At 41.0% G+C, this 16,538-nt stretch overlaps 1 protein-coding gene across 1 annotated transcript in view; it reads right to left on the bottom strand.

The window, feature by feature from the left end:
- LRRIQ1 (leucine rich repeats and IQ motif containing 1) overlaps window positions 1-16,538 on the bottom strand; it is a 115,811-nt gene that overhangs the window by 34,873 nt on the left and 64,400 nt on the right. Inside the window, exons 18-21 of the mRNA XM_056846742.1 lie at window positions 12,623-12,712; window positions 10,966-11,087; window positions 10,311-10,406; window positions 8,891-8,976 (exon numbers count right to left, since the gene is read on the bottom strand). Of these exons, the coding sequence (XP_056702720.1) occupies window positions 8,891-8,976; window positions 10,311-10,406; window positions 10,966-11,087; window positions 12,623-12,712 (394 nt within the window). The remainder of the gene's footprint in view (window positions 1-8,890; window positions 8,977-10,310; window positions 10,407-10,965; window positions 11,088-12,622; window positions 12,713-16,538) is intronic.

Below are 16,538 nucleotides of genomic sequence, written 5' to 3'. Positions count from 1 at the left end.
GGGAAAACGACAAGCCGAATTCAGCGAGTTCGGGGCGATCGCCGAATAAATTCGGCAAATTCGGGGGCGCCGAATCAGCAGCATAACCGTCAGTTAGTAAGCATTCTTAATAAGTTAGTAAGAATTCTCCCGTGGCCAATCGGTGGCCAAGCTGGGTCTTCTTCTGGCCAATCAGTAGCGGTTGAGTGTGTGAGCCCAGCTGCTGCACGGCCCAGGGAGAGAAAGAGAAAGTGTCTGTTTGTGTGTGAGAGAGATCCCCATGGGGCGGTGCATGTGCACATTCGTGGCTTTCCACGGCTCCGGGGGGGGGGCATTTTTGAAGGTAGAAGTCCCAAAATTTCAGTGCACCTTCAGGGGACCCTTCTTGCAAGAATCCCCAAGTTTTGTGAAGATTGGGTCAGGGGGTCTGACATTATGGGCCAGGAAGAGGTCCCCCCAAAATTGCCCATTGGAATAAAGCGAATAAGAACACATTTGCACCTTTCCACGGCTCCGGGGGGGGGCATTTTTGGAGATAGAGGTCCCAAAATTTCAGTGTACCTTCAGGGGACCCTTCTTGCAAGAACCCCCAAGTTTGGTGACAATTGGGGCAGGGGGTCCTGAATTATGCGGTCCACCCCCATCTACCCAATGCGATCCTGTGCATCTAGAGAGCGGCAAATCCAAGGCAAAACCTCCCGTGCATAAATGGAATCGTATTGGATTACTCCTGAGTCCTCCTGACTTCCAGTCCCTGCTCCTGATGGAACAGAAGAGTCAGAAGACATCCACAGTAAGACCCATTTTGGGGCTTTTCTCTGCAATTTTTTTTCCTGTGTGTGTGTGTGTATGGGGGGGGGGGAAGCAGAGTCTGTGTGTGTGTGGGGGAAGCGGTTTCTGTGGGTGGGTGGGGAAGCCAAAGGGGGCTTTCACTTGTTCTGCCGAGGGGTGTGTGCCTAAAGATTTACTTCTCCTCCGTGCTCCTGCTGGAAGACATTCATACAGTTTGATTTTGGGGTTTTTTCTCTATACCTTTTCTCCTGTGTGTGTGTGTGTGGGGAGAAGCAGAGTCTGCGTGTGTGTGGGGGGAGCAGTTTCTGTGGGTGGGGGGGAAGCTAAAGGGGACTTTCACCCGTTCTGCCGAGGGGTGTGTGCACGCTCGCCTCTGGGGAGTGTGTGTTCTGCTTTTAAAGTTGTAAAGTTGAGTCTGTGGCGGCTAGCGAGTCTCTCTCCACTTGGCACCCGGGCAGCGCCTCCTCCTCCTCCTCGGTTTTTTTCCCGTTTGGGGCCGAGCCGTACTGGTTTGAGAGAGGGTTTTTTGCCCATTCTGCCTGTATGTGTGTGTGCCCGCTCACATCTCTCTCTCCCTGGTTTGAAGGGGGGGGGGCTTCAGTTGTGTGTCCTCAGGTTTCCCCTCATTCATAAGATCGGTTAGGTCTATTTTGATGCTCGCTCAAAACTGGTTTTCAAATTGTGACTTAAACAATGCATTTGCCCGGTCCCAAGACTCCCGACTCCCGAGTCTGATGCAAAAGGGGAAATTCCACCCCACCTGCTCCTTATGCATAGCTAGAGCGCCTCTGTCCCTTTCCATGGTTTGCAAACTCCCAAGGTCGCGTCACGTGTTGCTTTGCATGGCTTTGCAAACTCCGAGTCCAAACGGTCTATTTATTTCTATTCATTCCAATGGGCTGATCATGGGGGACCCCTTCCGGGCCCCATATCTTGGGACCCCCTAACCCAATCTTCACAAAACTTGGGGGATGTTGCAAGAAGGGTCCCCTGAAGTGACACTGAATTTTTGGGACCTCTACCTCCAGAAATGCCCCCCCGGAGCCGCAGAAAGGCGCGAATGTGTTTTTAATGGCTTTATTTGGCCGGATTTTTTCCTGAACTCCGAACTTAGTGCTGAATTGCACGGATCTGAATTGGGGGAGTTCGGACTTTGGCATTTCTTGAATCAAAATGGGCCGAATTTTACCGAATCCCAATTTTACCCCCCAAAATTTTTTCAACAGCCCTATTCCAAACTTGCCAACAGAGATCCTGAATATACAAGGGATTGAAGCAGGGGTGCTTTGGGACCTTAAAGCAGTGCTGGTGCAAGCTAAGCCAAGTGGCCCTTGTGGTTCCAGCAGTGCTGCAAGGTTTGCCAGGCTTGGACTGGGACTGTGATGCCCTCAGCCTCCTGTTGGATAAACAGGTGGCAATGGTGGCCAGGGGTGCCTTTCAACAACTCTGGCTGGTGAGCCAGCTGATGTTCTTCCTGGGTGGGAAAAGTCTTGCCATGGTTGTGCACCCTGATAACATCTAGATGATTACTGCAATGTGTTACACATGGGGCTTCCCTTGAAGACTGTCTAGAAGCTGGAATGGTTCGTAGGAATCATATCACTCTACTCTTGTTCATCTATACTGATTCCCAATTTGCTTCTGGGCCCAATTCAAGGTGGTGGTGCTGACCTTTAAAACCCTATTTGGCTCAAGGCTTACCTTTACCCATATGAACCTACTTATAGACTCTGATAATCTTTGGAGACCCTGCTTTGGTTGCCCCTGCTATCTAAGGCTAGACAGCTGGCAACCTGAGAAAGTGTCCTTTCAGTCATGGAGCCCAAACTCCCTCCCCATGGAGATTCTTCTGTCTCCCTCTATTGCTGTCTTCTGTCAGCAGATGAAAACTTTTTTGTTTCCTTGGGCATAGCCCAGTAAACTCCTATTGACCCTCCTCCCTGGTTGTGTGTGTTTGTTGTTTGTATGTCTACATGTTCTTATTGTATTGTTAAATATTTATATGTACATTTTAAATGCTGTTTTACTGTTTTAAATGCTTTAATGCCTTGACGTTCACCATCTTGGGGACAATTTGGGTGGAAAGGCAGCATAGAAATGTTTTAAATAAAATAAATGAACCTGGACTCAAACTGAGTAGAATATGCAGAGTTGCCAGAACTGCAAGGACCACTGAGCTTGGTTTACTTCTGGCTGCCAGTGGCCCTCCAGGGCAGCTGCTCACTGAGAACATTCCTGGTATGTTAAAGGTCAATTCCAATCCTGGACTGAAGTAAGGACCATTTCTACCCGAAGCGTGTGCTTCATCACTAGGCAATGTGGATTGTCGTTATCATCTGACTGATAAACACTCTTAGGATACTCTCCTTGGAAAAACGTTACCACTTGATTAGGACTGTAGATGGTAGAACCACTCCTCTTCTGGCTTCAACTATGCTGTAATGAATTTAAAAAAATTGGGGGGAAACCCCACTGAAATTAACTGTAGTAGTGTCTTAGGGATTTAGGAAACTAACAATCAAATTCACAAAAACAAAAGAAAAATCAGAAATGTGGTTCATGTCTGCCAAGTTATGGCTAAATTCACTTTGCAATTTTAGGCTAACAGCCACATTCAACAAGTTGCATTATGGAATATAGTTTAATTAGAGCTATACATTCTTTATACTTGGGAATATACGTTGATGTTTTGCCAGTTCAACTTGGCTGCAAAGCCTTCTGATATCTTGCCCATGCTTTTCCTATTATCTCATACTAGAGAAAAGTAGTTGGTGTGGACACAGTAGATGAATAAATCACAGCACACATTTGGTATGGTTAAACTGTGGCCACATCTTATTTAACTGCTTGAGCAAACATTCATAACTGTAATGGATTAAAGCAGAACAGCCTTCTGAGCCATTACCTGACAACACTGGGCCAATACTCAGACACTGGCTGTCTACAGTACAGCCTATATGGAAAGCTAACCCCAAACCCAGTCTTCTGATAAAAAGCCACAAGACTTGGGTACTAGCCAGAAACTAATTTCCCTTCATGTGAGCTTTCAGACGCTGACAAAAATGGCCTTAGTAAAAGAATGCAGATCTGTGAGTGGCCTGGGGGCAGCCTTCTTGTAAGTCTGAACTGAGGTCTGTGTTAAACATATAGACTGGACAATTATTCCACAGCAGTGATCAATAAATTTCCTCCCCCCACCCCATGGAGAGATGCTTTACAGAGCAAAAGTCGGGAAGAAAATGCCAACACGTTTTGCCTTCCCTTCATGGACAGATTCGGAATAGGTGATTACCATGGCTATTATTTTTGCTGTTTGTTTTTGTATCGTGCTGCTCATTGTGTGTTATGAGGTTATATGGATGACAAATTTGTTGGACAGGGCATGGTAGGGTTGCCAGGTCCCACTGTGCCACCGGCGGGAAGTTTTTGGGGTGGAGCCTGAGGAGGGTGGGGTTTGGGGAGGGGAACGGACTTCAATGCTATAGAATCCAATTGCCAAAGCGGCCATTCTCTCCAGGTGAACTGATCTCTATCAGCTGGAGATCAGTTGTAATAGCAGGAGATCTCCAGCTAGTACATGGAGGTTTGCAACCCTAGGGCAGGGAGAGGAGAACACTTCCAGTTCCGGCACATCCAAATATCAGAACTCCTTCTACATGTCACATTCTAGAGCTGGGAATCAATGTCTGTCCCCACTGACTGCCGGCAGCAGCTTTTATGGCCACTTGCAACTCCCAGTGGCCACAGAACCTGCTGCAGCTGTGCTCTTCCATCTAACTGCACTCAGACTGCTGGACTCCTCCAGACTGGGCAGGCAGGAAGAGAACAGGGTTGCTGCATGGATTGCAAGGACACCATCTAACTTCTGGCTGTGTATGTGGTTCTGAGCATGGACCCAAAGTATAAACAGGATAGTGGAGAAGGGCATGGGGCTTAGAGGACAAAGTCACAGAGTTGCATTATTCCTCTCAAAGCAGTGGTTCTCATCCTTTTTTGCTCCATTCCCCCCTTTCCCCATTGTTCAGAATATAATTCCCCCCTTCCCAAGATAGTCTAACTAAAAAAAAACAAACTACAATTTTACAGATTGTACATAATCTACAGGACATCACACTTTGCTGAATAGTGGTCCCAATTCCTCCCCCCCTGGAATCCTAAAATTCCCCCCCCGGGGGGGATTCCCCTCTTGTTGAGAACCCATGTGTTAAAACATTTCCATCACTTCCACTATGTTGTACTGTGACAAAGAGAGGGAAGCCACGTGCATTTTAGGGGTGCATACCGATATTTTATTCTGTTATGGTTAATTTTGTTCTTTAATCCTTTTTCTTTTTGTATTTATTTACCCTTAGTTTTGATTGATTTCAATGTGAACTAAATTTTCAGCTGTGGTATTTTTCTTTCCTATCCAGATAGAATTCTTGTGGGAATATTTTACCCAAAGGCAACTCCTTGCCAAATTTCAGACAAAAAGGAGCAAGGGTCTCAATTTGATAGACAATTCATTTTTTTCCAATATACAGAGTTGGCACAGGAGCATGAATGTCATTCTTAAACAGTAAGCAGAAGAGTGGGCATTAACTGTCTCTCAGAGAAAGTGCTAGTCAGTGATATTATGGTGACAGTCCTGTTTGCAAAAGTCTTCCCCGTCAATGGAATAATTTGCAAAAATGGAGTGTGCAGAAACTATCAGTGCCATTCTCTTTGGTGGCAACATTAGTATACTCTGATAATTGCTGTGCACATTTCTAGTTGTCATGTGTTATGACACCTTACTGCATAAACTTGAGATTCCTTTATTATGGTAAAATTGTCATTCCCATACTCATACTAGTTAACAACATAGAAGTAGAATATATTCCAATATATTCCAATTGTCACATAGAATGGTCTTATGTACCCTTGTAGCTATTGAAGGTTTATCCACATGACAAAGCCTGCTGGGAAGATTCCGGGATGGTGGGGAAAAGGTAGCAACCTTCAAGCCTCATGGCTATGAGGGAATAGCTTTGTATTGCCCAAGGTCTCACACCGCCTCAAATTTATCTTTGGATCTCACAAGACTTGCAATGAGAAGAGAAAACAGATTCTGTATAGGACTGCTTCTCTGAGCACCTGTGTGGAAGCACATTTTGGGTGCAGGGGCCCGGAAACAGGGAGGTACATACACAACTAATGATATGTCCCATTGATCTCAGTGGGAACTAGGCATGGCTGGACACCTGTGAAAGAACTAAAGGCAGTGTTTGGAGGAGAATTTACACAGGAAACAAGTTGCCAGTCAACTGAAAATCGCTCTCTACTAAGGCTGGTTTTAATTCAAAGGTGTTTTAGGGACATGCCATCTTTTATAGAACAATTCTAAGCAGAAGTAAGTCATATTTTATTAAATGAAAGTGTTTTTAGGACTACACAATGGATTTATGCTGCCGGTAACATGCTTCTACTGCTTTTGAAAAAGGGTTTTTAAAAATAGACACACACAAATACTTAATAATATATTTAGTACTTTTAGTACTTTCCCTAGGCATTTAAAGCACATCTTATACATTACATCACTATATACATCATATGCTACAACCCCCTAATGGACAGCATGATAACCGTAAAGTGGGGAAAGGTCACTGAGGCTAAAAGACAGAAACTTTACCCCATAATGAATTTTGAGCAGGAGTGAAATTTGAAGGAGTAACTTCCAGCTCATAGCTGCTGTTCTCAACCATAATGTAACACCAGCTCTTGGGGTTTACTTTGCTTACATTCTCAATCAGTTTGCAAATGAACACATTTTAAATCAAGAGAAAAAACCCACTCGTTACCAAAGGAACAGCCTCAAGCCCTTCATAGGCAACAAAAACAGGACAAATGACTTTGATATGCTTTAACCAATCACCATTCATGACTGGATTAATAATTAGTAACGTAAAACAGACAACATATGGGGAAAAGATGATACACTCTAATGGGTTCCATTAATTACAATTGATATGTGGGCCACCAAGTTGTACACATGTGAAAAATTCAGCTGGATACCAGATATGTGTTTTTAGAATGGTGTGATAGAACAGGGTGGGAGGCCATCAGAGTCAATGACCTTATATGCACTCTTTTGGACTTCCTGCTATTGTCTTATTATTTGTCACATGGTTGTGACTTTAATTACTCTTTTTAAAGACACAGAAATCTGCCTTAAAAAGCTGAACAATGTTGATCCATCCTGATTGCATGACTCCCCTTCTTCCCTAAAACTTATTATATAATTCTTGTTCTTGAATAGAATACAGTATATAGAAAAGATAGCCCACTAATAATTAAACTAAAATGTAGTCGAAAATCATGGTTCGTTCATAAATTCAGACTGATATGCAAATCTTTTTGGTGGCATGTTTTTAATGGAATAACCCAAACTGTCATTACAGATAGAGGGGCTCAGATTATGAGGAGCCTCGAAACACCCTGCCCCTAAAAATTACTAAATGACCATGTTTTCTTGGTAATATTATGAGGCCTCTTAAATGTAGAACAGTTTAGGCCCTCCCTGTATCTTAATCTGGCCCTGATTACACACATTTAAATTTTTCCATTAAAAAATCAATACAAGAACTTCAAAATATAGAATTTTATAAGCAACTGTATTAATAAATTTTATTTTAAAATATTTTTATTATTAAAAAGAACATTTATACACAACTGACACAACAGATCTAATTCAACACAGATAGTATATATCCCTAGACCGTTTGAATTGAATGCACTTATGTTAGTAATAAGAACCGATCTCTAGATCACATTTTTATCGTGACTTTTTTCCAAGGAGCTAAGGGCAGCATACATGGTTTTACTTTTTCATTTTTTTCAATGAGAAAACTGTTTCCTAAACTTATGAAGATAATTATGGCTGATAACTATAAAGGGATATGTTAATCTGTATAGAGATACAAGATTCATCCTTACTGGAAATATCAGTTGTGAGCTGGAATACATTCCAAATAGTTTTTTTGGGGGAGATAATGATAGCCCTTGAGTATTTTCCCATGTCCATGAAACAACGATCCACTACCCCGGATGCCTTAAATAGCAATTGTGGAAATCAGCGAAAATGTATAATTACTACTTTGTCAATAGCTGTTCAAATGATGCAGAAATGGTCTGGGGACAGATTTTCCAGCAAAAAAACAAGGAACGAAACCATTTAAAGAATTCTGAATGATTAATATAAAATATCTTATATCTATATCCATAGATACACACACTAACAAAATAATGAAAACTCTCATGTGGCATTCATACCTAGAAAGTAAAATGATTTCGTTTTTAATGTTGGTTTTTTAAAATTATGATTTATGCTTTTAGTCTTTTTATTTTTTGTTGATTTTTGCATTTAATCAGCAAAGTAAAACAATCTACTGAATTGTTAATATTTGTACCACCTACATTTTTTTGGAAATTATCCTTTTTAAAGAGAAGTTACTTTTTTCAGAAAAATATAAATATAAGCTGCTTACTGCCAAGCATTCATACATTTTTGGGCATGGTATAATTAATGTTACTCAAAATAACAGTTAGGAGCTATAAGTAATTAGAAACGGGTTTTTCATGTTTAAGGCTTATTGATTGTATATTGTGTTTTTGTTGTATTATATTGTGTTGTTTTAATGTTAGCTGCCCTGAGCCAGGCCTCAGCTGGGAAAGAGGGCAGGATACAAGTTGAATACAATAATACTAATAATAGTGTTTCTAAAAAGGTGAGTGTGATATGATGCAAAGGGCTTTTACTGAAGGCCCACTGTACAGTCAGATTGCTCTGTATAATTCCGTGGATTGTAACAATTGGGTATAACTGTGAAACTTTGGTATCCTTTGAAATGAATGACATCTAAGCACATATTCCAGTAGCACCAATGGATTTAAACAACGCTCAGTGTTTATAAAGGGGAGATTTCCTCTTTTCAGATGCAGTGTTGAGACACTTAACACTGCAGTACTAAGAAGAATGACAGCCTTCAAAATTGGTTGAAATCAATGGGATTCAACTGGAGTAACTCTACCTAAGATTCCACAGTTAATGTTTTTCCAGACATACTTTGTACTGCATATTTTAACAGGAGTATTTACTTACCAAGTTTTTTACCCTTAGATTTCTTTGCTTTCATTTTATGTGCTCTCTTTAGCATGAGCTGTGCAGTAGAAAGGTCTTTAAATCCCCTAAAACAGAGATTATTTTAGAGACTGCAGATAGAAATTTGCAGCTGTTAAACATACTGGTTGGGATTGACAGAACCCTGCTGTGTAGCCCTTGTTGCTTTCTTAGACACACACAGGGATTGCCAGTTTCTCCTTCAGACTGCAGCCACGCTGAATATTGCTCCAGAGGGTCTTCTCAGGAGCAGTTTTTCAGGCAGTTCAAGGGAGTGAGTTGGAAAGGGGTCCTTTAAGAGCCCTAGTGGCATGCTGTACAGCTTTTTGGATTTCTGCCGTAATGCATTATATACACAGTTTTTCACATTGTGAAGAAAGAATAGCACATCATTTTTATGAAGTTTGTGTGCGGTATTTTGGTTGAGTGCAAACCTCCACATCATCTTACTGAAGTTTTCCCACTGAAATTAACACTATCCATGCATAACTATGAAACATTAACCCTTAAAATTGACTGAAAGAACAGTCTCTTCTGTTGCCTATTCAAATCTTGTCCTCCTATTTCATAAATGTTGAAATGGGAACCAACCCCATTATTCTTGCAGCAATGGAACATATGTTCTCTTATCAACTATGTCAATGCAATTGCATAAGCTAAGTGCTGTGTCCTGTATATTGTAGGGAGGTCACAGATCAGGCCTCATCAGCACAAATACTAAGGATAAATATATCAACAGCTAAAGTAGCTTGCACATAAACGTAAACTAGGGTTGCCAGGTGGGTGGCTTCGGTGGGCAGTTGCCCGCCAATCCACCCAGCTGCTCAAGGGTGGGGATCACGTGCGTGATACAATCATGTCACTTCCAGGTTTACCTCCAGAAACACTGCATCGCTGCAACAGCTTTAGCACTCAACCACCAAAACACTAGTGTTTCGGGGGTTTGAGTGCTAAAGCGGCCATGGCAATGTGGCACTTCCAGGGGTAAACCCGGAAGTGACGTGGCCATGTGTGCATGCGATCACCCAGCCCGCCCCCCAAAACCTCCTGCTGATGGAGAGGGGGGACCTGGCAACCCTAATGTAAACCTAAATATCTTGATTGGTGCTTGCATGTGTGTGTTACCATTTAAAGAGAGCCAACATGGTGTGGTGGTTAGAGTACACTAGGATCTGAGAGACCCAGGTCTGAAACCCTACTCGTGCCATGGACGTTTGCCGGGTAACCTTAGGCCAGTCACACCCTCTCGGCCTAACCTACCTCATAGGGTTGTTCTGAGGATAAAATGGAAGAGGGGAAAATGTTGTAAGCCACTTTGGGTACCCATTGGGGAGAAAGTGAGGTATAAATGAAGCAAAATAAAATAAATCCAATAATAAATCAAACTATAAAGCAAACATACCATTCTGCTGAAATTTGTTCCTCTTTTTCAGATTTTAGCAATGACTTTGGCGAAGGCTTCAAGTTGGAGAACTGTGAGAGAGTGCTCTTTTCTGACCTAAATATGGCAAGCAAATGTTCCTGAAAGCTATGCAGTAACAGAAATCAGCTTTTGGTGTGCTACAAGTATTTCTGCCTTCCAAAACTGAGAAATAAAATATTTAAATATTCCATGAAAAGTTATCTTGGAGAGTAATAAAAGTCAGACAACTACACAAAATGTTTACATTTCAATTACTTGAAGCATATTTCAAGATTTTTCTACAAAGGAATGCAAAGCTTTACGAAATCCTTTTACTCTTATCTATTACGGATATCTGGACTAAAGGCCTATTTCAGTTTTGGTGTTTTTGAAATTTTATGACTTGTGTTTTTAGTTCTTTTATCTTACGTTGATATTTTTTTTGTTCATTTAGTAAGCAAACCTTACTGAAGAACTACTATTCTGCATTTGATTTGTGCCCCTTTGGCAACAAGATATGTCCTTTAAACTTAATTAATCACATGAATTAAAACAGCAAAGCAGCAATGAGAAGTACTAATTACTCTTCCAGTGCTTCTTCTGGTTCTTTTCAGTGTGTGGTTAACTACCAACAAATACAATTTATTTTACTTACCTGGCACTATTCTGGCTGTTTTCCCACAAGAACGAATTTGGTCTTTCCATAAACTCCCAGGTTTTCTGCACTGGCCATTTCAAATGGTGTGATTGGTCTTCATGTTGAACAGGTTTGTTAGACTTGTAAACAGGGGTAGATAAATGTTCAAATAAATACATAATACTGCTACTGTTGTTTGAATATGAAATGCTAAGGGCTGGTGTACATGTTACTTCATTCCTATGGTGAGATGCTTCTGTGTGGTGGCTTTTCCAACTCTACCGGGAGAGGTGCCATGGCTTAATAGTAGACCACTTGCTTTTTAAGGTCCATGATACAACTGCTGGAATCTCCAGTTGAAAGATCACAGGTGATACATGTTGGGAAATACCAGTAGGGTAAAATTAGACAGCTGATTGTGATGGACCAATGGTCTGACTTTTTAAGGCAGCTTTTATATGTTCATTAGATGAGCAGCTTGCCATGTAAATCTTCTGGATCATATGGAGACATGCCATTGGGAACCTTGAGCACTGGCTAATCAACTCTTTACATGACCTTGTTGCCAGATGTGGCAAGTCAGGCTAGAGGTTTTTTGAGGGACAAGGGATTCAAAGCTGCCCATCTGCTATCCACAGAAGACAACATAGAGTCCAGCAGTTCTTACTTTATCCAGATGAGGCTCACGGCCAATGAAACTGTACCTCTTTACACAGGCAAGAGGCTGTAAGCAGGCATCAGGTTTTCACTTGCAAAGGCAAGATACGTTTTAAGATGAAAAGCCAGCCTTGCCTGCAGTGTGAGCAGCCATGGTGGAAACTTCAAAGAAATATCCCGCTGTTACATGAATGCCATTTTGTTGGATCACAGCCATGGGCTATAACAGGATGCAGTCATTTTGCAATAATATAGAATGCACACATCCATCCCAGTTTACCTAAAACATCAGTAGGTCATAATCTACCATTCCCCCCCACCCAATTCATATTAAGGCTACAGCATCCTCAATCCTCAGTACAATTACAAGGAATGAAATCCCGCTGAAATCAGTGAAATGTGAAGCGTGCTTAAGGTTTGGTTGCTAGGCTTTTCATTTAGCTACTCTCGTGAGAACCCCCCCCCCAAAAAAAAACCAAACAAAAAAATTGCATTAAGCACTACTGTCTGAAGTTTATGACCTACTTTTGTATTATTCTGAGCACAAATATTGTTGGGAACACACTGCATATAGCAAAGAGAATTAAACATAACATAAAGCCGAAACTTCAAAGTTTATCAAATAGCTAACAGACATTACAGTTCAATGATCTTTCGCTGCTCTGAAAATCTTCAGCTGTTACTTTATAATGCAGGCATCGGTATTTTTAAAGGACTGTGTCAACTAGCAATTTTTAATCCACTGCCAAATGTGCAGCTGAAGCACATCATCTCCCCCCACCCCTCCTTTTCGCTACTGTGAAGTAAAGTGTTGAAAGAATTCCAAAATAACGGGGGGAGAAATTAAGCAAATGAAAGCAAAGCTACATGAAAAATTACATCTGGGGATGAGGAGGAAGTCAGAGGCTTCTAAAAGTAATTATGTTTTTTCAGTCAATAAATTGCAATATTAATCAGCCCAAGATCCTCAAGGAATGAACAAAGGCCGAAGAGTAGGAAGGTTTCCGTGACATGTTACCTTTGGCGAGGGCAACTGGTCTGAGAATAGCAGTGTTTGTGAAAGGAAACGGGCGGAATCCAAAGCCGGCCATTCTTTTTGTATGACAGCCTGTTTAAAAAAAAAAATCAATGAAGTCAATTGTGCAGGGATAATATCAATTTTGTTTTGGTAAGCTGTGTAAAGTACCATTTCAACAGTTTGCATGCTGCTTTCTGTGTTTCTGTGCTATATATTAGAACTGACACCTGTAGCGCACCCACACCATGAGGAAAACTTTAGAATTAATGTATATGCTTTTTTTCATAATTTAGAAGTAATTAAATTGGGGGCAATATGGACTAAACTCAGTTTAGCTGCTATTTAGCCATCCACTTCAATAGAGCTAGGATTGTACCAGAAGCTGGTTCAATTAAAAAAAATTACTTTGGAATTTTGCAAATGACAGAACTAATCTCTGTTCTGACTGACAGGCCAACTCTATGTCTGTCTCCATAAGGTTCCTGCTGCATCTTTAGTGCTTCAGAAGAAAATGATTCCTTTCCAATCCCCCCTTCCTTTCGTTTCTCCTCTTCCTTCTGGTTTATTATTACTATTGCTTTTATTGTTCCATTTCTTCCCCAATATACACCATACTTACATCAAACAACACTACTGTGTTTAAAGTCAAGCATGGCAATTGGATTTAGAGATGTTGGGGAAGGATGAGCAGAAGTTAAATCTAAAATAGTGCAGTGACTCTATATTATACAAATGTAAAATATTTATATGGGAAAAAGAGATGTTTGTATGTCATTCATATTTATGTATTTGGTGTTGGAAAGGGAAAGAGCCACCCCAATTCTATGTACTTCATAAAGTATGGAGCAAGCTGTCCCTTGGTAAAAATTTGGTGCTTTATTTTGATTCAGTCCCTTTCCCCGCATACATAAAGGCTCTCTGTAACATAGTTATAACATCTTTCTCCTATTTACACATCATTGTTAGGTTATATTTATTTCTCTGAGATGGTTATCCCTGTTTTTGGATACCTTAAGATAGGTTTTCAGAAATTCTAGATGAGCTTACTAAAGAACAACTTATGTTCAGTGAAAAAGGCACTATCCATTATTTTCCCCCTTAATAAAATACATAAAGGCAAGGTCATATTACACCTATTTTGAAAGCACTATATTCTGGATGCTGATCAAGAACTAAATTGATTTTAGAATTTGCTACTTAGATAATCTCTCTTACTAGAACTCTTTTAAAATTTTTTGGCATCATTCTTATTTTTGAAATCAGGTCTTACTATATGAGATTTACAACAGTGAGATCTATCACAATGATTGGTTTTGAAAGTCACCTATGATTGATAAGAATGGAGAGAATTTTGAATTGATTTGCATTGTTAAAATCTACACAGAATTGGTTCATCTTATCCCTCAATTATTTGTGTCATTTTCCCTGTTCTCCATTTTCAATTTAATAATATGAAGAACAACATTTCCTTGGTATTTCTTGGCTAAACAATTTTTTTTTAAAAAGTTATGAATTTAAAATAAAAAAATTTAAAAGTGTTATGATGTGTGTGTATTTGTAGTTCTATGGACCAGCTTTCTCTAATATTCTAAGCCTAGCTCAGCACACATACTTGGCACAAGGATGTCCAAGTACTGTAGTAAGAAAATGACCCAAATTCCTTGACTCTTTAGTAGCAGCTAAAATAAAGCCTCCAGGCTCTATGCTGGAAAAGATTAACCAGATCCCAGTTTACCTCATCTTGTGTATAAAGACATCATAAACACCATGATATTTTTTTTAAAAAGTGTAGAGATTATGATGGATCTACAAGAGAGCTAAGTGCTCTGTAATTGATGGCAGACGACTGGATGGTGAAAGTTAACAAGAGAACATTATACTGGATAGAGATTCAGAGGCTGAAATCATAGATGTACAAAAAAGGGATAAACAATTCCAGAAACAACACTTCATAGTACTTAAAAATGTACTACTATCTTAGGTACTCATTAGCCATTACAGCAGTGGAAGTGCAGCAGTGTTTCCATGGGCTCATTCCATGGTGCACTGTAACATTCAAATGTCTGCCGCTATGCTGATGGGCCAGTTATGTCGCCTGTTCTTTGCTCCTGATCACATCTGGCCTCATCCAAACGGTGGTAGCCTTTCATCCATTACAGCAAGTCCATGGAAGGAACCTGTGGTAAAAAGTGGCTGTCAAGGCCATAACTGCCTGCAGGACACTAGGAAGATATTTTGAGGTAAGGCAAGAAGAGACATTCACTTAGTAATTGCTGTAGCATCAGCACTGGTAAACATACTTCTGAAATCTTACAAGTAAAATGCCCAAGTGAAGGGATCTGATAAAACGCCAGCTGTCCAATGCTTTTAATTCTTCTCCTGTATCTGGTTTTATGATAAAGAAGGGTCCTATCTAAGGAAAGGGCTTATTATCTTCTGCTTAAAAACAATTCTAGGAAGAAGATGGTTAAAAACTTAATACAACCTGGGCATTAAAAAAAAACACATACACATTCAAACAGGTAGTTTCCTCTGTCTTGGAAATTAATCAATTTATATATACGCATAAGAAACTCCCACAGTTCAAGCTGTGCAGTTACAACTGTTTCTCTTCATCTAAATGCCAGAAACCTTTCAATATCTGTTTTTCTTTTAAAAAAAGATGACCAATAAAAGTAATAAAGAATACTTAGCTGTAACAACATCTTCATTTTGTAAGCAATCATGGCTTTTGTATTCAATCATGGCGACTTTTTGGGAGGCTACTTTTTTGTACTTTCCACATAGTAATATTGAGGATAAGTATTTATTTACAAGTGAGGACCTGCAAGAAACTAACAGGAGCAGCTATCTCATTTCCCCCTTTGTTTCCTTCCCTCTTTCCCTACTTCTCCCAGTCTCTCACTCTTTCTCCACCCTGCCACCCCTTTTCTTACTCTCTCTCTCCTCCATGCCTTTCACTTTCTCTCTCTGCCTCCCACTCATCACTCGTTCTGCCCCTTACCCTATCACTCTCTCTCCCTTTCTGCCCCTCATTACCCTCTTGGCCTCCCACCTGCTTCCTCTTCCACTCCAAAGCAGCAGTGGTGGGGGTGGAACTCCCAGCCACCCACCTGCTTCCTCCCCCACACCCCACAACAGCAGTGGCTCTCCTGGTATCATAACAGATCTCCCAACTACAGTGATCAGTTCCCCTTAGGATTGCCAGCTCCAGGTTGCAACACTCCTGGAGATTTGGGGGTGGAGCATTGGGAGGGTGAGGTTTGGGGATGGAAGCAACCTCAGCAGGGTATAATGCCATGGACTCTACCCTCCAAAGCACTCATTTTCTCTAGAGGAACTGCTATCTGTCATCTGGAGATTAGTTGCAATTTTGGGTGATCGCCAGCCCTCACCTGGAGGTTGGCAACACTTACTTCCCTGGAGGAAATGGCAGCTTTGGAAGGGGGAGTCTATGGCATTATGCTCTTCTGAGGTCCCTCACATCCTCAAAGCCCACCTCCCAATGCGCTGCTGCCAAATCTGCCCCCAAATCTCCAGGAATTTCCCAACCTGAAGATGGCAACCCTAGGCCTGGCCCCAGTAAGTCCTCCCTCAAAGGCCAAAAGAGATGTGGAAAGGGCCCTGCCCCCTCACCCTTCCTTCTACTCACAGAAACTGAAGCCTGGAATGCTGTGGCTGCCTAGCAACAGCCACTGAGGGAATCTGTTGCTTAAAGCTGCAAGTGTTCCTTTTATCTTTTTTAATGCCCCAATGTTTTTTTGGGGGGTTAGATCTCATATTTTTCTGTATGCCTGGGGCCCTTTTCAAGTTTGTAGAAAGATCTGCCTTGTTCGTTCACAGCTCTAGTCACTGGATTTTTTAAAAAAATAAATGTTTGTTTTTCCATACATATAACACTATAAACATAAACACT

Source organism: Euleptes europaea, chromosome 3, assembly GCF_029931775.1.
Source record: "Euleptes europaea isolate rEulEur1 chromosome 3, rEulEur1.hap1, whole genome shotgun sequence".
In the NCBI taxonomy this organism is placed as follows: Eukaryota; Metazoa; Chordata; class Lepidosauria; order Squamata; family Sphaerodactylidae; genus Euleptes; species Euleptes europaea.
This window is presented reverse-complemented; position numbering and strand designations above follow the sequence as displayed.